The sequence below is a fragment of the Dermacentor variabilis genome, chromosome 3 (assembly GCF_050947875.1).
Source record: "Dermacentor variabilis isolate Ectoservices chromosome 3, ASM5094787v1, whole genome shotgun sequence".
NCBI classification, from domain to species: domain Eukaryota; kingdom Metazoa; phylum Arthropoda; class Arachnida; order Ixodida; family Ixodidae; genus Dermacentor; species Dermacentor variabilis.
Genome location: NC_134570.1, coordinates 104,409,821 through 104,432,826, shown reverse-complemented (window position 1 = coordinate 104,432,826; position 23,006 = coordinate 104,409,821). Strand labels below are relative to the sequence as shown.

The window sequence follows — 23,006 nt, the reverse complement described above, 5'->3', positions numbered from 1 at the left end:
TGTTTTGGGCTTGAACGATTTTTGCATAATGTTTGAAAATATTTAAAAAATTGGCGTGCAATGTGAATTCGTATTTATAGTTGTCCACTTTCGATGGTCGAACAGGTTCAGTTTACAGACTCGATATCTGTATAGGATGCAGAGTTACGGATTTGTGAAATTCGTGCTTCCATATATGTTGCATTTAAAATTTGCAGAAATCTTCACAGAAAATTTACGGCCCGAAATCGGTGTTTTGCTTGCTAGAGTCACTAGCATTTAGCCTTCTCTCTCAAATGCTGCAATTATTTCAAATTGGTCCAGTGGATTGCTGATAAATGCATTTCTACATTTTGTTTGTATTTGAACGGGCGGCATCGTAGTTGGCCTCGAGCCAACTGCGATGCCGCCCTCTTAAGTCCTAAGACTTAAGAGGGACTCATCACTGGGCTCATCACTGCACCTAGGACTTCCTCTTAAGTCCTAGGTGCAGTGATGAGCAATGTTCCCCGCATTGAGTACAAAGCTGTAACATAGGATCCGGAGGACACGCGAGGAAAGAGGCGGGAACGCGTTGATTTTTAAATCACTTTTAATTCTTCTTTATTGCATGCGCGTTCGCCCTTAACCTATCTAGCGTACCTGTAAAGCTTGTATCCCTCATGACCTTAAAGATATCCTCATGACAAGTGTGCGTGCGTGCTACCAGCGTGCATAAAATATCGATTTTGTACACGTTAAATTTGTTTGCTTGCCACATAGACGCCCAAATATATCGCAATGAACGGAAGTGTCAAAGAAATGCAATCAATGTAAGTTGTATGGTACATTAGGCTCTAGGAGGTACAATATATTAAAGCGAAACTTTTTCATGCAGAACACAGTTATTTGCTAAAGAAAGAAAAGAACTGGTTGGTTAAATAGGACCAGAGCACTTCACTACCATTTCTTCCGCGTTGTCGGCAACGTAACTCTCCTATACTGAAATGTTACGTAACATATAGCTATCCGCAGTCACTTAACCGCAGTCGAATCTCACTACCTTAGGTACGCTCTGCAATCGAGAGGGGCCTGGCTGCAAACATCCGGTGATGTCATCTGCCTTTCGTTTATTTATGTCAGTCGAACGAACGTTGAGCTTGCCACGGGAGAAGTTTTGCATCACGACCGAGACATTGATTATACAGTCTTGAGCAACGAAATATTTCGAGCATGCGCCAGTTTGTCGAAGGATAAAATTCACGACGCGGCTCTCGTCTTCTGCAGTGTAGCTCATCAGTCGACAAGACGCAGGTGAGCCTTCGATCGAAGATCTGCTGCTGCTGCAATCATCATAGCCTAAACCGTCCACCTGCTAGAAGACATGAAGATGGAGAACATGATACTAGGCGCTCTGATATTGCTGCTTGCCCAACAATCAGTGATGACGCTGAACGTGACAAACACTTCCAGCGGTAATAGACTAGTGTCACCTATAAAAAGCATGGAGACTACGGGAAACAGTCAAGATAACTATGACTACATGTCGATGCTACGAGGCGCTTTAGCCCGTGGCTTCGCCAGCATTCCGGCTTCCGTGAAGTTCCAGCTGCTGAAAGCCGACGTGAACCCGGAGTGTCAAGTGGGCCTGCTGCGATTGTTGCGTGGCTTTCTCAAGCTCGAGCCGTGGGCTCTAAGACGTGAGTACGCGAAACATATGATTCTGCCTTAGCTCGCTGTGTTGTAAAACAGAGCTGTAAAACAGTGACCATCAAGCAACACTGGAAATCAAATTATCTTGAGTGAAATCTGGAGAGAGCACTTGCGAAGGCACTTCGAGATCTGTGGTCGTCCTCTGGGCGTCACCTCAAACATGGAACTGTTTATTTGCAAACAAGAAGGGCGCACAACCAATATTCCTACAAGTCAAATATTCACTATGCATAAGACGTGCCCATGCATTAATATTCCTGGAGTGAAAACCTTACGGCCAGCTGCATGGCAGTGCGGTCTATTATCAGTGTCAGGCTTTACGACGACCTGCCAATCAATTCGCCTATAAGAGAAAATTATGGTAGTACGCGAGAAATTGATGTATTTTTAGTCGAAAAAAATGTTCTCGATGCGTTATGGCGTTGTTTTTTGCTCTATCGAGCGCAGTTTCATTAGAGGGTTGATTATTGTCATGGCGTATGTATAAGTTGAAGACTGCTGGGAGTTTGCTAAACTGGGCTGGTTGATACATCATAGGGACGGTGACGCCTTCTCTCTGCGCATTGTTTGTGATAGTCTCACCATCTCGTTTTAAGCGCTGCTTGTTCCTGTCTTAAAGGTAGAAGACCTTCTTTTTAGACCACAAGCTAACACCAAACAAAGGCTTCTCGACACCTGACCCAGGATGCAATTACCTATCAGAAAATAGATCTCGTACGTTTGCTTTCCTATAATCTCAACTGTCTTTCTATGAGGAAAGCTTGAAAAAAATATTGCTCGACCTATAGTCGCTGTTACACTAACCTAAAATTTAGTGTCAGTTGTGCCACAATTCGTAGAATGAATTTGTAGTCAAATGCCAAATGTCAGCATATCCGTATTTCGTGAAATAAAAATAAAAGATTGTTTTCGTGAAATCAACACTGTTATACAATCAAGAAACGTTTTTTAACGACTAGTATGATTTCATTAGACGGTAATCAATTTAGGAATGTTACCTTTAATGTAAGGATCAACGATTAAAAAGCTGGAGATCATGGTACGCTTAACATTCCTTCCAATGCGTCGACTCTAATGAAGAAATAAAAAAGAACATAGTAAGAAACATTCCTAAGCGCTGAAAAACGATCTTACATTCTTTTGTTAGTATTATACAATCTCAAAACTAAAACGGACATCTCAGCCTTTTTTGTACGTATGACATGTGCATTGGTCTGCTGCGGTGTCTCTCTCATCCTAGGTAAATTGCGAATGGTTGGGACTCTAGTTGTTCACGACGGAATATGAAAGGATACGAAACTTGGCGCTATCGTTACCGTGATTAGGTATGTAATCGAAGAACCAACGAGAAAATTGGCCCTATATTATTATTCCAGTAAGCCATTCAGAGCCTCTTGTAAAGTCTATGTCACGGAACCTGAGAGAATATAACATCCTACAATCAGAGGGTCCCCTTCGCGCTTTTGGAAAAGACTACAACATCGACATTCAGTGCCTGCTGGGTCGCTGCAGCATCGTTAGGAATGATCTTGCTGACGGTGCCATCTTGTCAGCCCGGTCAACACTCAAGACTGACCAAACTATTTGGATATGACTCTTTATAACTAACAGTGCAAGAAAACTTGCATCACTGCCTGGTAACGCCACTCCACATGACTGAAACTCCCTCCTTCCCTCGAAATGTTGCCTGAACACTCTCGGCCCTTCCCAGGTGCGCCGGCTATCAGAACGCCCCTACCGCTGCGACTCAGCAGCATTCAGTCGCTTCTAGCTCACAGTCACATTGGCTAAGACCTATGGCATCCTTATTGGGAAGACTGGCACATTCTGCGACAGTCGCGGGTGTGTGCTGTCTTGTTGAACTTTTACCTCCGCTTGTATCATTACTGCAATGATCAGCGCTATCTCCTAAGCCCCAGCTTGGATTATCTGGATTTAAGAAAATTTGCGGTGTCAGAAGTACTTGCGCCATAGCGACATTCGTCACAAGCACGGGCAAGCTATACGTGTTACTGCAGTTCCCGAGTTAAGCAGGATTCAGCAAGCAATGGTACTTCCGATGTGCGTCTTTGGATGAAGTCCCTTTCCCTGCTTCTGGTAGAAAACCGAATGTGCGTCTGGTCAGCCTTTCATTCCTTTTGAACTCTTAATTTCGTTTCACTTGAAGCGTCCAATAAGAGTGCTAAAATATTTTTTATACCGTCGTAAGAAGCAGCGATGTGTCACGTCGTTGCTCGAAATTCTATCCATCAGTCAGCCTGTATATTATATGCCAGGTGTTTTAGAAATTACGTTCGTTAAATATAGCGAAAATTATTTAAATAATTATTGTTTATAGATCACTTTTACCACAGACGCATACATTTGAAAAAGACTCGGTGTGCGATCTCTCGAGCAATTACGTAGATTGTACAAAATAATTTGAGCCAGAAAGACCTTTGCGCTTATATTCCATGGGAAACTTGAAGCGTACCATCTTAGAAGCCCATAGCCATTTCCAGAATCGCAAGAACTTGACGCTGCTAACTTTTGCAGTTTAAGGAATTCCGAAGCGTAAGTTATTTGGTAATCCACGACACTGTACATAGTGCAACTACAGCCAAAGAACCGTGAGTTCCTTTCAAAGCTTTGTCTGTAGGTGTGCTGTGTACATCGTAATGAATTCTGGCCGATGTCACACAGAGCAGCGAAACAGACGAAGAGCTCCACTGTCACGCCCTTGGTAGATGTCACTGAGTGACGTCACTGCTGGCGCCTCTGCTCTGGCCGAGCATCAAGTAAGGGTTTTTATCAAGCCGCAATATCCCTCGCTTCACGCTTGAGCAGGGGTGAGGCTCAAGCAGTCACACTACTTACTGTCATCTAATAAGGGCGTGAAAGTGGAGCTCTTCAACTGTTCAGCTGCGCTTTTTCTGCGTGGCGTCGTTACGCTGTGAAAACTTCAACTTTTTCGAATGTTGGAAACGTTCAGGAGCTCCTCGGATAGCACAATTCAAGCCTCTCGCATGGCACTTTGCATGGCACATGGCATAGTCATTGCTCATGCCAACATCTACAAGCAGCACTAGGCTGCGCGAGCTCGTCGGTTAATTTACAGGTGCTGCGCATTGCTACCAATCTTGAATGCGAGGTACTAGACTAACTTCAAGAAATATTACGCGTCATTTTTTTTTCTTGATACGCAGTTTGGGATGCACTAAACACTGTATATACTGTGCTTGTTAATTATAAATAATAGCGGGAACAATTATCAGGGACAAATCTTATTCTAAAGAACTCGGCTTCGTAACCATGGCTCTCGGAGCCTTAAACAGGTACTGAAATTTCACGCACTACACAAGAAAATATCAAGGAGGGAAGGGGGAGAGTGATGAGTGTATATACACGTTCAACTAATTTAATATTTCCTGTGCCAGGTCACCCGGCTACTTGCTTAAACCACATAAATCCCGTATACTCGAGTTATGGGAAGACCTTCAGTATTTTTGTAATGCTGCAGCTGGGCAGGACGACGCGCTTATTGGAAGCCAGGCGTCCCGTACACCCAACCTACAAACTGCCTGTAAGCAGTATACCTGTACCGCCTTCATCAAAAGCAAAAAAAAATTATACATACGTGGTGCACTGTAATCATAGCGTGCCAAAACTACTGAATTATGATGGGCCAACCAGACCAGCTTAGCACATTCTTGCACCTGAAAGTAGTTCGTCGAAGGATCCTTACTTCCGTAACAGAGACGCCCCCTTTCAAACTATCTCGGCAAACTTCTTCTGCTCGCTCTCCTTTGTGTTAGTGGTCGTTTGCTTGAGTTTTCGTGCCAATTCTACATGTAGAAGGCAAAAGAATTCACCTGCCATCAGCTCTGCAATGTACGTGGAGTGGTCCAGTATTCAAAGACGTTCTCGTCCTGTTGAAGTGATGTTAGCTCGTTCCTTTTTTTATAACTCAATGTCAGCGTTACAAGTTCGTCGGTGATGGTACCACACTTTCAGCCGCCTCATTTGATTGTGAATGGTGAGGAGGAGTCAGTGTTTGCTTCACTTTGTTACTAGAAACTTGTGAAATTCTTGTGCCCAAAACTGAAGGTCATTATCTGTTACAATATCATGCGGCAATCCATAAGCAGCAACCGCATTCGTAGATCGCCCGGTTTCAATTGTATTATGCGCTGAAGTAGAGTTCTTAACTTTTCTGGAAGCCACTGCAAGTGGGAGTCTACAACTATAAAAAAATGATACGCCATTTTCTTTGCAACACATAAGTGCACTCTTTCCCACGATTTTTCCACCACCTCCATGGCTGCAGTAAAGCGGGCTCACCCCAAGAAGCAACATTAGGAAACATCACACTTTCTAACAATCTCATCTATACTGTGATCAATGCAAAATCACAACTGAACTGATAACGGAATTCGATTTATGGACAGGAATGTGTTGTTCGGGCAGCCATTCAACAACCCTGCTTTAAAGTGCGCCGACAATCATAACTGAATCATTCCGCACAGACTACCCAAATGAATAATCATTTCTAACCTCTTTATCATATATGACTAGCCCGTCAGATAATTTGTTGAGCCAACTGCTACACCTCAAGCCACGTACAACGCTGATGACTTTGTCATTGGTTGTCTGCAACTAAACCTCTTTAACTGTGACTTGGAGGTTACGTATAGCCGAAAACAATTAAATATGCTTTGACGCTCTTCTGCATATTCAGGCAGATGGAGCTTCGACAAACCATCAGCGTTGCCATTGGAACGTCTGGCTTTATATAGGGAAGGGTGAAGGTAGTTTGACAGCACATGTAACTAACAATGCACTCAAGTGGCCGCCCACAGAGCTTCCCGGATGCTTCGTGTTAAAGACTCTCGTCAGCAGCTGGTTAGCAGCGAGAATTTGAAACCTGCAACCACAGAATTATTCAATATATGTCTTGATTCCAAAGTAACTGCAAGTCCTTTTTTCTCGAGTCGCGCCTAATTGCGCTTTGTCGGAGTCGTTGATTAGGATGCAAAAGTCGTAGGCTTCACCTGTCTATCCGCCACATGTGACAACAGTGCTCTCAAACCATGTCATAACCAAGCACTTTTTACATTATACAGCTGCAGCAGCTGGTTTTCAGTCAGGAGTATCTGACTTTTATGGAACACTTATCCAATGAATTGAACCATTACCGTGTATTTTCTTTGCGTGGCAAGCTGTGTTATGGTTAAATAGCAAAGCCACGTTGGGCAGAAGCTTCACATATAAGTTAATGAGGCTAAGAAATGCTTATAGCCGCGAAACATCTTTGGTTGGGGAGCATGCATGAAGGATTCCACTTTTTCTGGCACCAGGTTCTACGCGCTAGTGTCCCTTTTGTGTCTGAGATAACGAACTTTGCTTCAAAAAAGAAACGTCAATATTTCTGGATTAACTCTAATTGCGTCAATTCATTGCTTCAGACGGATTATTTCTAGCGCCTTTTTAGGTTCTCCCTTGTCTTTTCTCGAAATTTGTACATCATCTCTGTACCATACTGTACAAGAAACTGCTCGCAAAATCTTGTCCTTAAGACTTGTTAATCCGTACGACTGTCTTATTCATCAAAACAAACTCAATTGGCTGTTGACTGTTTAGTGCTCTTGGGTTTGTATTCAAGAAGTAGTAGAAGATAGGTCTTCCAGATATATCGACCTGGGATAATTTCGCCTCCTACTATAGACGCAAAAATGTCTTCTGGCATATGCGATGGGCAATGATCCCCCTCTGATCTTGAATTAGCAGCTATTCTGTAACTCCTGAGAGCATTGTAGAATTGTCTTTCCTTGGTACAATTGACTGTGGCCACAGTGAGTGTAGCCCTCTCACTGTGTGTGACTCGATGTACAACGTCAGTTTTCTCCAGGTCATGTAATTCTTTATCAACTTGCTCCAACAAGGCACATGGAAGTGGTATAGCCTTAAAGAAAGAGATACCTGGCCGACTCTGGTTTTATATTATAGCCAACAAATTCGTTTCCTCTGTGTCTCGGCTTGTAACGGCCTACCATCACAGACTTGCTTCCAACATTTGAAATAAAGACTGTTTAAACATTGTGGTAGAATCGTTTCCATGCCTCTCTGCCATCGAAGGGAGCTTATTGCATGTAAATTCTTCCTAATGTTCGCGTAGAGCGGCACCTAGTACATGTGATTACGGCAAGGTATTCGTGGATGATGCACAATTGTGTTCGTATCCTAACCACAGTGGGCGCACTGTGAAGCTTCGTAAGATGCGGCTTTGCGGAAGAGATTTCTTCTGATGGATCCGCCGGATATTTAAGAAGAGCAACCGCATACGTCAGACGTTCCCGTAAAGAAATATCGAGGGATCCGTTTAACGTAGCCTAAATAAATGTTTGCGCATTCTCTTGACGTATCTTTAAAGACTTCGTAAACAAAAATTATGTAGGGAAGCGCAGACACATCATTAGACGCCTAAGAATGGACCATTAAGCCTAGGGATGACTGAAATATCAACAATCGAGCACTGTTTTGGCTTGACTGTGACTTTCTCCATATTAGCTACAACAGCCATTCACCACTGGGTGCACGCGTGCGCTCCTCGGGCGCTATTTAGATTATTACAATAAGAAAACTAGACAATTACCATACCTGCGGCTCTGCCATGATTGCATTGGTACTACACGCTATGTATTTATAGTCAATTCAGCTCACGTAAAGTATGGTTCCAGTTAGCCTTTAAAGAACAGTGGAACGCCTGAAGCGGATGAGTAAGACATCATCTTGTTGGGTATTTGAGGTACTGAGATTACTTTTTAAGTGTGAGTAGTTTTTTTATGCAACTTGTTTGGCTTTATTTTGAGGGCATAATTTGTCTTGGGAAAGGTTGCAGTGGGTTTTCGGAAACACCCAGTCAAAGTATTTCCGATTGGTTATTTTCCAGGCTTCTTATTCTGGCCTCAGCAGATATGCTGTCAAATACGAAAAACAATTGTTGCATAAATGAATTTGGTTTGATTTATTTTTTACCAGATTGGTACAGAGGCTAATGTGCGTAAATGAAGAAGGGTAATGGGATAGAAACTGCACTCGAGTATCTTGACAAAGCCCCAGTGCCACAAATAAAAATGACAGCAGAAGAAAACGATACAGCAATCATTCCTGTAGAACAAATCATAAACCACTGTAAGCATAGAATATGCACAATATCAACTGTTCAAAATAGAAGGTAAATCAAATAAAGCCCAGTGAAGAGAAAACTTGTTAACCATTCTGACGCAGCTTTTACACATCATATTTTTGATAAACTACATAAATTCTCATCTGCTAGCTTTTGCTTGTTTAGTGCGTATGGAATAGAGTAGCACAGAAATGAAAATATTTATTTCTACTTATATACAACACCGCAGTTTATCTTACACATTAGCATACAGTTCACATACTCTCATTTTATTTCCGTAAGTTAGTGTGACACAGTGAATAGAATAATCATTTTGTGAATTCGTTTGTCTCGCTAAATGACCACGAATATCGACTTTTTACCACCTAATCCAGTGACTTCATTTCACGTGCAGTTTTCGACGCGTCTGGAAAGTACCCGACGGGACTGTTCCAAGCCTCACGTGCTGACATAGGAGCCTTCGACGAGTGCCTCGAGACAGTGGCGCATGATAAAAGCGGAAACGTCTTCACTCGAGGCCAGTATTGCAACTTCGTTGCCTACATCAAGAACAGCACCGCCGCGAAAGGCACTATTGAGGGTTTGTCAAACGTCCTTCACCCGAAGGTAAGAGATACTTCGTGTGCCTTATTAGTTCAGGCAGTGTAACCATCTTAACTGGAGCAGCCAACGCTGTGGCGCATGCATTCCATTCAGGCGTACAAAAATGTCACGTCAAAGCACAGCTTTGTGGCAGAGAAGAGGTGCGAAGATGATGGTGTAAAGTAGTACGCATGCACCTGCGGCGAGACCAGAAAACCTGTGTATCTGAAAATCAAGATAAGTGACTGGCATCGCCGTTTACACTCAACCATCAGCGGCAATTTCTTTCTGCGGTGTGTTGGAAAATGAAATTTCATAAGATTTCCTCTGCACGTTTAGCCTGCACTGAGCATACATATTCGTCCATGCATACGCGCGCAGCTGCCTCGGAAAGCGTAGGCGGGAGCCCCCAAAAACGCACGAACGAAATGCACTCAGACACATGGCGTTCGGCAACAGATAGTGGTTGTTTGAGAATCTTGCAAATTACTTATACGCTGTTAGCTGGACCGTCAAACTCAGGAATGGGCGAAATCTGAAACTTTAGACAAAAGTGATTTTCTTGCAACACCAAAGTTCTGTCATAAGTCAATTTTATTGACTGTATTCCTCCGGATTACAGCGGACGCAATCGATTTCATGCCACAGTAGGCTATTGTATTCAAGAAGTGAACAATAACATACAAAAGATACCCGATGCATAAGAAACGTGAACATTATTTACAGCTGCTCAAATAATGTACCGTGTACAATGTATTGGCTTCCATTGTTAAAAGAAAAATGTTACCGATTACAATTACTTGATTCAGAAATGTAATTGATAAAGTTACCCATTACTGCTCCAGGAAAAATATTGAACAATTACTCAATAGTAATTTATTGCGTCTACGATACTTTCCTTAGAAACTTTATTAACATTGCATAGATACAGTAAACTGAATGAGCTAGCCTGGCACTTTCATTCAATCAATCAAATAAAAAGGGAACTTTAATACATAATTAGGAAAACTTAATGCAGAAATACTTTGACCGATAGCCTAAATGGCTACTGACTCGTCTAATACAAAAATGATAGCAATTTGGACAATATTGCTGCTAATAAATGCAGATAATTGCTATACAAAGGTACTAATTAGCAATCAACTCTAATTTTACAAGATGAACAACCACATAGTGATCTGCATCAGTGGTGAAACACGCATACAAGAGAGAAAATAAATAAAAAATTAGCTAACTAAGGGTAGGGCACAAAATGAAAAATACATCCCCAAAAGGTCAAGACAACTCTTGGTTAAAGAGGAAGTAGCGCTCTACCATCGGAGCTAACCGGATGGCCAGCACATGGCTGGGGCATGTCGAATTTTTCATGACAAATTCGACTCATCAGATTTTTTTTTAACTGGGAGGCTTTTCTTTCGAGGAACCCGTATGGGTTTCTGTTGTAGCAATTGCTACGATTGGGTGGATGTCTCATTATTCCTTAGTTAATTACTTCTCTCCACCTTGCGGGCTCCCGCCGAACTATTACTTCGAACTCTTGTTAGGTAAGTTGCGTATGTTTGGCCCCACGATTCGCAACAATAACTAAGGTGGCAGTGAAATTGGCTAAGTGCGAAGATCGGAACAAAGTCACTTCAGAGTATTGTATGCCGGCATGAAAGTGCAACAGCTGAAGGACAGCCTTCTTACAAGCGCCGTGGATTTCGTCTTTCTAGTAAAGGTCCCTATCAAATATAGCTCCCATATACTTAATGCTGTGAACGCGTTCCGTTGTTCGATTCCTTAATGATATATTAACTGAAGCGTAATTAACGTTTTTCAATAATGAATGGAAAATAATGTATTTATTCTTAGCTTTTAGTAACAGTTGATTGTCGCGATACCACCTTGAAACCGCTTGCAGTTCGTTGGACACAGTGCGTTGCGGAGATTTAAATGTACTTTGTATAAGTAATATCACTGTATCATTTGCATACGTTAAAACAGTTGACGGCTGCAATACTCGCGGGAAATTGTTAACATATAAAGAAAAATAAATGGGACCCACAAGAAACCATTGCGGCACCCCAGATGTGACGTTTTTTTGATGCGGCTAGAAAACCGTCGATTTCTACTTTTTGTGTTCGCGATTTAAGATAGCCATTAAAGAAGTCATGAGAGCCAGCAGCGATACCGTAGCATTTTAGTTTTTCTAACAGTGTCGAGTGACAGATGGTGTCCAATGCCTTCTTTCTTTCAATGAAAATACCGATAACAATCGTTTGATGGTTAAGAGCAGAGTTAATAGTTTGGGTTAAAGTCTGGACACAGGTAGATGTGGACCTTCCTGGGACAAAGCTACGCTGCTCAAGGCAAATGCCGTCAGTTTTGCTAAGGAAGTGTTTCAGTTACTGTGCGAATATATTTCCGAAAATATTGTTCATAATTTTTAAAACGGATATCGGCCTTTAGTTACTGGGAACGTTGTGGTTGTCTCTTTTGTATAGTGGGCCGACTTCGTCGAATTTTAATATATCTGGATAGGAAATGGCACTTAACGAATGACTAAATAGGTGCCAGAGTGGATCACTCAAAATATCAGTATTATCTGTCAGTACCTTAGCTTGTATGCTGTCGTCTCCTGTCGCTTTCTCAACCTGCAGTCTATGTATAGCAGTCGTCCTCTTCTTCTGCTATAATGTGAAAACTAAACCTGTTTTCATTCCTTGCGACATTAGTGGTGGGCCATGCACTACTAAATTTTTGCGCAACATTTTCACCAATAGTAGCAAAGTAATGATCAAAATTATTAGTAAGGGTAGACGTTATATTGCCTGGAAGAATTTTTTTTATCACAGAGTCGCGTGACTCCTCTGACAATTAGCTATGTTTGTTTTACACCGCAACGACCAATAACAGCAGTATTACATGCTTTTTTGGATTTACGCATAATACCAACAGACTGATCTCTGAAATGTTCAAATTGGGCCTTATATTAGTCACTTGTTTTGTTCAATTTCAGCTTATTGTAGTAGTAATCTTTTTTCATCAGAAGTACAAGAATAATGTGAGTTATCGAAGGACATATAGCACGGTCATATTTATGTCGTGTGCACGTATCAGGTGACTGTCTAATTGCACTGGTGGTGTTGCAAATAATGTTTTCACATTCTACTTAGGCATCGTCATAATAGAGTGCTTCGAACAAAGTGCATTGCATCAGGGTACGTACTTGCGAGTGATTAAACCACGTGCAATTTCTCGTGCTCAACTTTTGCACAGCATGCAAGTGGAGTAGTGGCAAGAAATGAAAAGTTGGGCAGTGATCAGCAATGGCGAAATCGTAAACACCAGCTTCTGCATTTGTATCGAAACTTCACAGCACGTGATCAATAAGTGTCGCAGAACGTTCTGAGAAACGTGTGTGGTCGGATATAAAGTCCCTAAGACTGAAATACTGCAACAGGAACACATAATTATGACATTGGTATTTTGATAGATCAATATTAAAATCACCACAGACTACTCATTCAGAATGTAAGGCTACACAAGGAACTATCGCTTTGTGCATCATGGATATAAAATCAGCAACGCCCGAGTCTAGGGGGCGTAAACCGCACTAAAATTACACCGTAATTAAGAGTTGCAAACTGTTTACGCAGATCGTTGAGTGCTCGAGATATTAGTTAGGCATTGAAACTTCAGCTCATTCTTGATAAACAGAGCTACTCCGCCACCACGTGTCGCATGCACTCGTGGCTGTGACAATATTACATATCCAGATATATTGATTTGATCATTTTTCCTTAGCCACGTTTCCGTTAGTGCAATGATGTCGTATTGAAACGAAAGTTACGGCAGGTAGAGTAGACGTTGGTCAAAATTTTTCTTCATGCTGCGGATATAGCAGTGAAAAAGTCATAAATTTTCATGTTTGCAGCACACATTGTTAATTTCTGCATTGTTAATAATTTTGATCAATTATTGTTCTCGTTCGAGGTCCTCTGCGCATGTCACATGTAGTACCCCCGAATTTCGTGCCTTGCGCATTAACACGTTATTGTCGGACATTCATGTGAACTTCCGATTTTTGTCGTGTTTTCCGCTCAGAGATTCCCTAAATGTACCTTATTTGCTGGGCAAAGGTGCTCATTGATGAACACTGGCGATCTATGCTTAAATCTAAGGTCGACATGTTCAGTCTCTGTTTGCTGCTTTCAAAAACTTGTCTCTCTTAGGAGAGGTGAATGTTACTATATTGTTTCGCTTTTTCTTTTTCCTTTAACGGCATCCAATGGATTACTTCTATGTCAGATTCTGCAAGCTCAGTACGAATGCGTGTAGAAATTGTTTCATTGTCAAGATCAGGTCTCCTATAGGGTCAAAGGAATTACTTTTATTTCCAGGTTGCTCTTACAGCTGTGTGGCAAGAAAGCGAACTCTTTATTTATCTCGTTGGGCTCCTTCGCAAGGCGCATTTTGTCATTTTTTATTTCCCTGCTGCAATCCTTAACATTAACTAATTGGTTCTTCATTGCTTGCGCTTCCCCGTCAAACGCCTCAAAATGTCCACTAATGAACTTAATTACTTACTTTACAGGCTCTAGCTCGGTTCTTATTACATGCTTTAGGTCGCTTTTTTATGACGTCATCTTTCACGTCAAGAGTACTAGTCAAGTCTTCCAAAGTCTTAGCCAGCTCTTTGACGGTTGTAGCAGGCTTCTCACTCATTTTGCGTGCACTATACGGAGCAGTCCAGCAGCCTAGACAATAGTTACCTAAGTAAGAATGCTAACAAACGCACCTGCACAAAGTACTTGGTTATAAGCTTTCTTTCTGTGGCTGCCTGGAGTGCTCCGAAGTGATGCCACCTTTAGTCGCTGCGCCGTTTAAGTAGCCGGCTAGTGACGTGAGCACCCAGGACGCGCAGACGCAGTCGGCAACCCGACAAGCCACTGCCAATGGGGCACGAGGAGTAACGCCGTATCGCTGCGTGACTGGGCATGTGGTAACCTGCAGGGGCTCGAAGTTCCGGTGTACTCGGTGGCGGACTCTCTGCACGAAGTACTCGGTTATGGGCTGTTCGTCTTGGTGGCTGCTTGGACTGCTCCAGCCTTTCATAGCGTCTTCTGCAGTGCTCTGTATGTTGCTTATTAGCAATAAGAACTGCTTCTAAGAGCTATCGCTGGTCATTTTCTATCTTATTCGTTATGAGGACATGAGTAGCGACACTGAAATCTTGCTGAAGGTTGCGAAAGGGTGAAAGACAGGGATCTTAGCCAGTTCGCTTGATGTGCGCGCTGGTGGGTCGAAATGCGTTGTGACGTATACGGATATTCCGCACTAGATTATGGTTACTCAGCATCTGCGTCCTCTATAATGCGCAGCCCTTCATTGCTGCTGACACTTGGAGAAGACGATGCCGCATGGGCCAGTGCAAAGCTGAAAAAATCGTCCGTACATGCGATTTCCCGCCTATACTGTCCTACCGGCATTAGGTATCGAGAGATACCAGTATCTTCCTAAATAGTCAGCTAGCGAACATCTGGTGGAGCATTATGACGAGCAAACAAATACAGAGCCCCCGTGATAGGCTATCTGAACAAGCGCATTTGTCAGGCTGCTACATGGCACGGTCTAGGGCGTTCAACTGCATGCAATGCTCGCGAAGTTCAGACTCTCAAAGCTCCATCATTTGTTAGAGCTTTTGCCGTCATTAAAGTAATTAGCAACACGTAATTCGTTAATTTAGGTGTAATTACAGCAATCGTTAATTAGTAAACAAACTAATCGTTATATTACAATATTATGGAAGATTGTAATTGCTTACAAGTAAATAATTACACGTAATTCGTCAGGTGCAACTTTTTCTAAATGACAATGGCTTAGGTGCCGCAAGTTAGACAGTGCGAAAAGGCAAAGACACGCATGCACACAGGACTGCTTTTCATTTTTACTTTTTGCACTACTTAGCTTGTAGTGGGCAAGGCAAGCTTGCCGAAACAGATGTACTCCTCAACAAAGGCAACGTTGCCTCTCTTCTTTTTTGGGTGTGTGTGCATTTTCTAGCCTGCCCACAGGAGTGAGTTTTTCTAGTATATTGATATCTGTAGGACTATCATTGCGTTCCGGCAATCGTAATTACAAGAAATCTTCACTATTTGATTCATCGTGACGATTTGGGAAGTGTTTCCAACAAATATTCGGCGCACCGCTCTGCCAGAATGAATCCTTCTCGCCGAACACACGCGGGTAAATTGATGGTGGGACTTTTACGGCGGTGAGACGTTTACAACAACACAATAAATCACTATCGGTGCCGCTACTAGTAGCACCCAAAAAATAAGTTGAAGTAAAACTTTAGCGCAATCGTGAAACATGACACATGCTTATATTTTGATTCTCGTTAAGTAATCAATAACCCTCATATGTTAAATTACTGCTTACACTGGACATGTTGGTCATTTTCGAGCAACATGAAGATCACCATGAACACGGCAGTAATTTTTACTAGACAACATCCTAAATTTTTCACACGAGAAAACATTCTGTGCATCCGTTCATTATGCCCTAAATGACAGGACGGATTCCAGCAAGTGCGAAGACTGGCCGTATGGCAGAAATGTTCGAAACATCAGAAAGTTCATATCACGATGGTTTGTTAACATACGTGAACTTAATGCGGTAAGATGCATTTTCGTTGCAGTTTCAATACTTCAAGAACTACACCACCGTGCTGGACGTCCCATTTTTTCGCCTTGGAATTTGCTTCATAGACCTGTGTGGCCAGGAAGACTTACAAGTTCTTGTAGACACATGTACGTGCATTACCATGGCTCTCATATTTGAATCAAGACATGTCGAGTGTCATGGCACGGAATAGCCACTTGCCTTCTCTACATGAAAAATTAAGCTTTAATCATCATAATTCAGCAGCCTAGGTGAAGCATTTTTCAAAACTTTCGCTGGCGCTGTTCTCACTACCGTAATCGCCATCAGGCCTACCGAGACTTATTTAGTACGTTTGTTTCCCCAGAGCCTCAGCGTTGTACCTCATATGCCACATAAGCTTAGGATTGCCTAAGGTCGAGTTGAAGTTCGGGTGGGGGGTGAGGAGGGCGAAGGAGAGAAGCATGGCTGGCGACGACTGATTTTGTCAGTGCCAGGAACCCCTAGTCTGTACATGTAACAAAAGTGAACCAATTTTTATCGGTCCAAAGTGTAGTGGTTTACCACAACGTGCAGTGCAGCTTCCTGACTTACACGGACGCCAATACAGATAGGAGTACCCTGAATGCCTAACGCATGGCATGAGACTAAAATCACGCCACAAATATATGTCTTTGTTTTTATGAGAATGCAATAGAACAAAAAAGATACATATAGGTACGAGCTTTCACTCTATATAAAGAACAAATTTCCTTGATGTTTTGTTGTCCAGCAAACAAAGAAATAAGATTGGGACATTTCGCCGTCATGACCAACGTTACTACAACCAGCAAGATTGATCCTGGCTGAGTGAATTCCGGACACAGGACATTTACTCAAAAGTTGGTAAACCCTACACCAGCTCTAGCATAGGCCCCTGCCAGATTTTACTGTCAACACAATTTCTCTGCCTTTTCTAAACACGAACTGTACATATACAGTGCATCCGTTAACTAAGGTTTTCGTCGATCAGCCAAAAATGCGCTGGCGAATTTTCGTTGCTTACGTGAGAAATCATGTACAATATATGTTTATGTATATTCTGCTTCTGAAGTTATTCTAACAATCTCTACTTGCAGTGAAACTGTCACTGGTTCGCCTTCAAGTGTCAAACTGTGTAACTGCGGAACCGGCACCTTGGACTACAGCTCAAATTGCGATCACGTAAGCTGTTATCACTTTTTTCTCTCCCAATGAAGTTTTTCGGCATTGTAGAATGAATTAGAAGTACGATTTTTTGTATAGCCTCATTACATCAACGCTTTCAAATAGCTGAGACTGTAAAGCTCCGGGATAATGTATGCGGATTGATCTTAACGCGTCTGTATACATTGCTCGTTCACGCAAAGTTAATCCAAATTAGGTTTTGATTTAGCTGCAATGCAATATACAAGTGCAGTAACACCCACCATGCCGAAAAGAAGTTGAACAGAATGCAAGCACTAACTCATATAAGCGTACCACAGCGATATACCCGACAACTAATGACTGAATAAACCGAGGCTTTCTTTTAGTCAGAAAGGGAATAAATGCTCCAGCGTATGCGTTTTCGTTTTCGAAAGCCATCACTATACCCAAATTGCTATGCAATAACTTTTTTCCTTCCAACGCGAGACGCAATCGCTGTGTCGCAATTAATCACCTTGATTACGTCCCGAGCTTTCCCGGCGAATTAGCACGAACCCAGTCTAATGAAAATCACGGATGCTTTGTAGAGCTCATCGATAGGCCAGATGCGCGCTATAGACCGGCCGTATTAGATTTCAACTGCGTCACGGGAATTCTCTCTTGGACGCTAGCACATGTTGCGTGGAAGCGTTAGCTCTGAAGCTTGTGTCTACGCACATGGCAACGGAGACATTGTTTTGCTCGGTAGCCACAGCACTGATTTTTGGTTTTGATTAGTTCTTCCTGTGTTTAAAAGAGATCGCTGAAACCTAGCGACTGTTGCAGGGAGATATTTTACTGCGAGAGCACTTAAGTCCTCTAAGCTCGGTTTGCCTTGTGCGACTGACCACGCGCGAACCTCTACGATTCGCTTCTTCAGCAGCGGTTCGTACCTCTCTTGCCAGCGACATACTGTGCACCGCAGAGTATATACAGGAATCCATACTAAGCGGCGCACATGTGACATCCCTTGACTCCTGGCACGATACGATGCTGTTGATGATTACGGTGATGACAATGATGATTTATTGGTATCCACTGTGAAACGGTGCGGTGGCTAATAGACCTCTAGCATGCTTGAGTTAACCAAGTCCAGCTCAGAAGGGTTTGGGTGCGAGCTAGTTGGTACGGATCATTCATATTTAAAACAGCGCCAAAAAAACACGGACAAGGGAGGACACAGGACGAGCGCTGATTTCTCGCTGACGAGCACTCGTCCTGTGTCCTCCCTTGCCCGTGTTTTTTGGCGCTTTTTTAAATATGAACAAGTCCAGCTACATGCAGCCTGCAACTGCTACATGCAATTGAGACATGTCGGGTATCCTGATGGAACACAGCTCAACGGTAATCCAAAGTTTGCACGTATAGAGACTCCTCGGCACGCAAGTCACATCGCGTGACCAATGGCGCGATACGTTGCTAACGATGATGTATTGGCATTCGCTTTGAAACTGGAGGGTTATAAGCAATCTCCGAGCGTACTTGATTTAAACAGGTATGCCATGCATGCTTTGAATTATAGCTATTTTTACGCATCCTATCATTCTTCTTTTTCTTGCCCTCCATACTTCTCCATCTACCGCCTCTCACTACATATGTTGGATGGATGGGATGGATGTCATGAGCGTCCCCTTTGGAACGGGGCGGTGGGTTGCGCCGCCAAGCTCTTGCTATTGTACTGCTTAATGTCCTACCTAAGTTAAACGATAAAAAATAAAAATAACAACTATGAACTCCCACACCCAAATTTTCTGATCCCCTATTGCTAACTGTGCTTTTGTACGTCTCCGTTTTTTGTCGTTTCCCTACTTTTCGTCCAGCAATCCTCCCATCGCCTCTTACTAATGCCTATTGCGGACATGTTTACTTTTCCACTGCTCCCACTGAACCTGTGACTGCTACATGGCGTTCCACCTGGTGGAAGAATATGTAACTGCAATGCAAAGTGTGTACATATCGACGCTGCGCGGCGCGTTTGCCATATCGCGTGTATCCTCGCCCGCTAGGACGCGTTTATAGGACATGCTGCCGCTGCAATCCAGCAAGCACTGACATGGCTCTGCGGTAGAGTAGAATACTCCCGTGCAAGGGGCCCGGCTTCAATCTCAGCGGAATGGTGCGGGAACGGTTTTTTTTTCTCATTCCCGGCGTATGCTGCAACGGATACCGGTGGCGACGCTGGCGTGGGCGGACAACATCGAAACGGCTATTCGAACAGGCCCATAACAGCTGACGCTCTAAAACTCCATTTTAATGCGACCGAACCCTTCCCCCTTAGGAAACCCGCCTATAACAACTGGATTATTTTGAAATTCGCCGTAGTACGAGAATGCAATTATTTGAGGAAGAAGCAGGCAAGCAAAACAAAAGATAGTATGCTCGTCCTAGTTGATAGCAAATGCGGTTGTCGAAGTAAATTAGTTCAGGGCCACAGCAGTTGCGGAAGTCTACTGTCCCTTCTTTATTTAGGCCGTCAATTGCTTGGAAAAATTCTTGAAAACTGACAAATCTGAAGACCTCAATGGTAACGTGTGCAGCCTCGCAACTCAGCATTGAAACGAGAGTGTCCCACTTTTGTCAACTGAAGCTAAAATTTTATGTAAAGTAGACAAAATTGATGTATTTCACACTTCTTTGAAAATGCCACCGATTTGCGGCTAGGGCAATTACAAAAATCTCAAACCCTCGTAAAGATTGTAACAATCTCACCCAAATTGAAAATTGCTATATGAAGCTCTTTGAGTGCTCTAACCGATGCTGCTTCGAGAACATTAATATTTGTTCTTGGTGCAGAGTTGTAAATGTTTAAATTTCGTGCTTGAATTTTTTGTGCAATAGCTAATGATCACTAATTTTTTTAAACATTCCAAGCGAGTACTGATTTTGGAACTTCTTGCAGCGACCAGAATTTTAGCATTTCTTTCATATGCACCCCCTCTCACTAATATCTGTATTGTGTCTGTTTCATAGAAGGCCTGTGTTTTACAAGTATTTTAGTATGCGCAACTGGAGGTGGCCCGAAGCTAATGCCTTCTCTGAAAGACTTTCAAGTGACAGAAACTATTGCGATGTCTACCACTGCCATGATTCTTCGTACAACAACTACGAAATGTAGAAATTGAGGGCTCCTATCAAAGCGAGCGCATCGTGCGCGTTATTACTATTCAAAACACGAATAGTATTATGGGCTCTGTACAGCAGAGAAAAAAATTGTCGTGCGATAGGAAAAGAAATTATGATCAGGCAGTTTACAACATCACGCACATCATAAGAAAAATAACGTAGCGACAACAGTAGCAAAGTTCACACTGCAGATCTCCGTCGTGTAAAAGAGGTCGTATTTCGCACTCATCTATTTGCTCTACATTCGCACTTATATGAGTTTTACCGGGTTTTCGTTTGTACTCAAAATGATCAAGAGCCCGAATTCGCAACTGCAAAGTTAGAATTATTGCAAGTTCGGCGGCAAACCGGACGTCCATGGGTTTCCCGTGGGAAGCTTACAAACATGTCTAACTGATCTCAGGCATAAGCTTACGCTGTAGCTTAAAGGAGGCGTCGCATAAGCGCTTTCCAAACATATAGGAAGGCAGCTTCCAAGGTCGCATATTTTACGCGCGGCTCAGAACTATCTTTTGGCTGTCCGTCTTGCCACTGAGAATTTGCCTGTGAGCGAAATTCTCAGTCAGTGCACCCTCGTCACATCCGATGTCTCAGCCTTCTATCGCGGACACTTCTCTCGCCAACAAATCAAAGAAGTTTTTAGGCATGTAGGGTCCTCGGGGCTGTAGTTGTCGGCGATAAGGTAGCCTGCCCGCCTGTCGGATTATCTGACTGGGCTATGGCGAATGTTCGGTTGCCATAGACGGAAGTTTGAATCCCGCTATAAGAATATATATATATATATATATATATATATATATATATATATATATATATATGATGGTGAGCTTGGAATTCAGCTCCTCCAGTGCACAACTTCTGCAGGCTTAGAGTGACGCCAGACACGGGCAAAAGATGCTGAGAGCGAGTGGGGCTATACTAATCCAGGTACAACCAACTAATGAAGGCCCAGAAATGTTCAACAAGACGATCCCTCACCAGATCAGGAATTGGCCTCCCTGGTGCAGTATTCGGCCACCCCCTCCCAAATGGCCAACTCAACTACCCAATGGCCCTCAGTCCTCAGCAGCTGCGTCGCACCTGACCAAGGCGGCGGTCAGACCAGTAACGCAATAGAGGCTGCTAAGAATCTCTGGATCCGGACAGGCCGCCAATGGAAACTGACAATGGCAACGTTTAACACCGAAACCCTCTCCAGTGAGGTTAGCTTAGCAGGACTCTTTGAGGAATTGTCAGACATTGTTTGGCATATCATCGTCCTGATCAGAAGAACTGGGAGAAGAACTGGTCACGCTTATACATTGCTGGATAATGGACATGTCCTCCGCTATAGCGGTCTCCTAGATAAGAATCAATACGTAGTAGGATTCCAAATTGATAAGGACATAGCCGGAAACATTAGAAAAAAATTAAATTATGGTGTGTTACGTGCCAAAACCACTTCCTGATTATGAAGCACGCCGTAGTGGAGGACTCCGGAAATTTCCACCACCTGGGGTTCTTTAACGTGCACCTAAATCTAACTACACAGGTGTTTTCGCATTTCGCCCCCATCGAAATGCGGCCGCCGTGGCCGGGATTCGATCACGGGACGTTGTGCTCAGCAGCCCAACACCATAGCCGCTGAGCAACCGCGGCGGGTAGCCGGCAATATTGGAGAATTCTACAGCATTAAGGAGAGGGTAGCTGTAGTCGTAATGAAATATAATAAGAGGTACAGACTAAAGGTAGTACAAGTCTACGCTCCAACATCCAGTCCCGATGATGAGGAAATAGATGAGTTTTACGAAGTTGTTGAATCATTTATTTATTTATAGATACTGCGATCTTTTACAAGGTCTTAGCAGGAAATTAGCGGTGACAAAGAGCAAACTCAGTATACTGTAGTGATGGGCGACTTCAATGCGGAAATGGGGGAAAAGCAGGCTGGAGCACCAGCAATTGGCAACTACGGCGTCGATTCTAGGAACGTTAGAGGAGAGAAGCTGATAGAATTCGCAGAAAGAAATAAGCTTAGAATAATGAACACCTTTTTCGGGAAACGTAGCAACAGAAAGTGAACTTGGAAGAGCCCTAATTGTGAAACAAGAAATGAAGTTGACTTCATACTTTCTGCTGACTCCAGCATAGTGCAGGACGTAGAAGTGATAGGTAGGGCAAAGTTCAGTGATCATAGGTTAGTAAGCGTTAGGATTGACCTCAATTTGAAGAGACAAAGAGCTAAATTGGTCTAGAAGAAGCAGGTTAACCAGGTAGTAAGGGTAAAAGCAGACAAGTTCAAGCTGGTACTGGCGGAAAAATATGCTGCCTTAGAACAGAGATGATGATGACATAGAGCTAATGAATGAAACCGTAACAAGGTTGGCTTCAGAGGCATCAATTGAAGTGGGAGGCAAGGCACCAAGACAAGTAGGCAAGCTCTCCCAAGTAACAAAAGACTTAATAAAGAAACGACAAAAATTAAAAGTTTCCAACTCAAGAGAGAGGTTAGAATTCGCGGAACTGTCAAAACTGACACACAAGGCGATAATAAAGGATATTCGAAATTATAACGTGAGAAAGACTGAAGAAGCCGTAAAATTGGACGCAGCCTGATATCGGTGAGAAAGAA

The 23,006-nt window shown here is 42.9% G+C and overlaps 1 protein-coding gene across 1 annotated transcript in view; it reads left to right on the top strand.

Moving 5' to 3' along the window:
• Window positions 1–1,406: 1,406 nt before the first annotated feature.
• LOC142574664 (nose resistant to fluoxetine protein 6-like) overlaps window positions 1,407–23,006 on the top strand; it is a 34,072-nt gene continuing 12,472 nt past the window's right edge. The window contains exons 1-4 of the mRNA XM_075683701.1: window positions 1,407–1,658; window positions 9,231–9,442; window positions 16,104–16,215; window positions 17,185–17,269. Of these exons, the coding sequence (XP_075539816.1) occupies window positions 1,463–1,658; window positions 9,231–9,442; window positions 16,104–16,215; window positions 17,185–17,269 (605 nt within the window). The 5' untranslated portion in view covers window positions 1,407–1,462. The remainder of the gene's footprint in view (window positions 1,659–9,230; window positions 9,443–16,103; window positions 16,216–17,184; window positions 17,270–23,006) is intronic.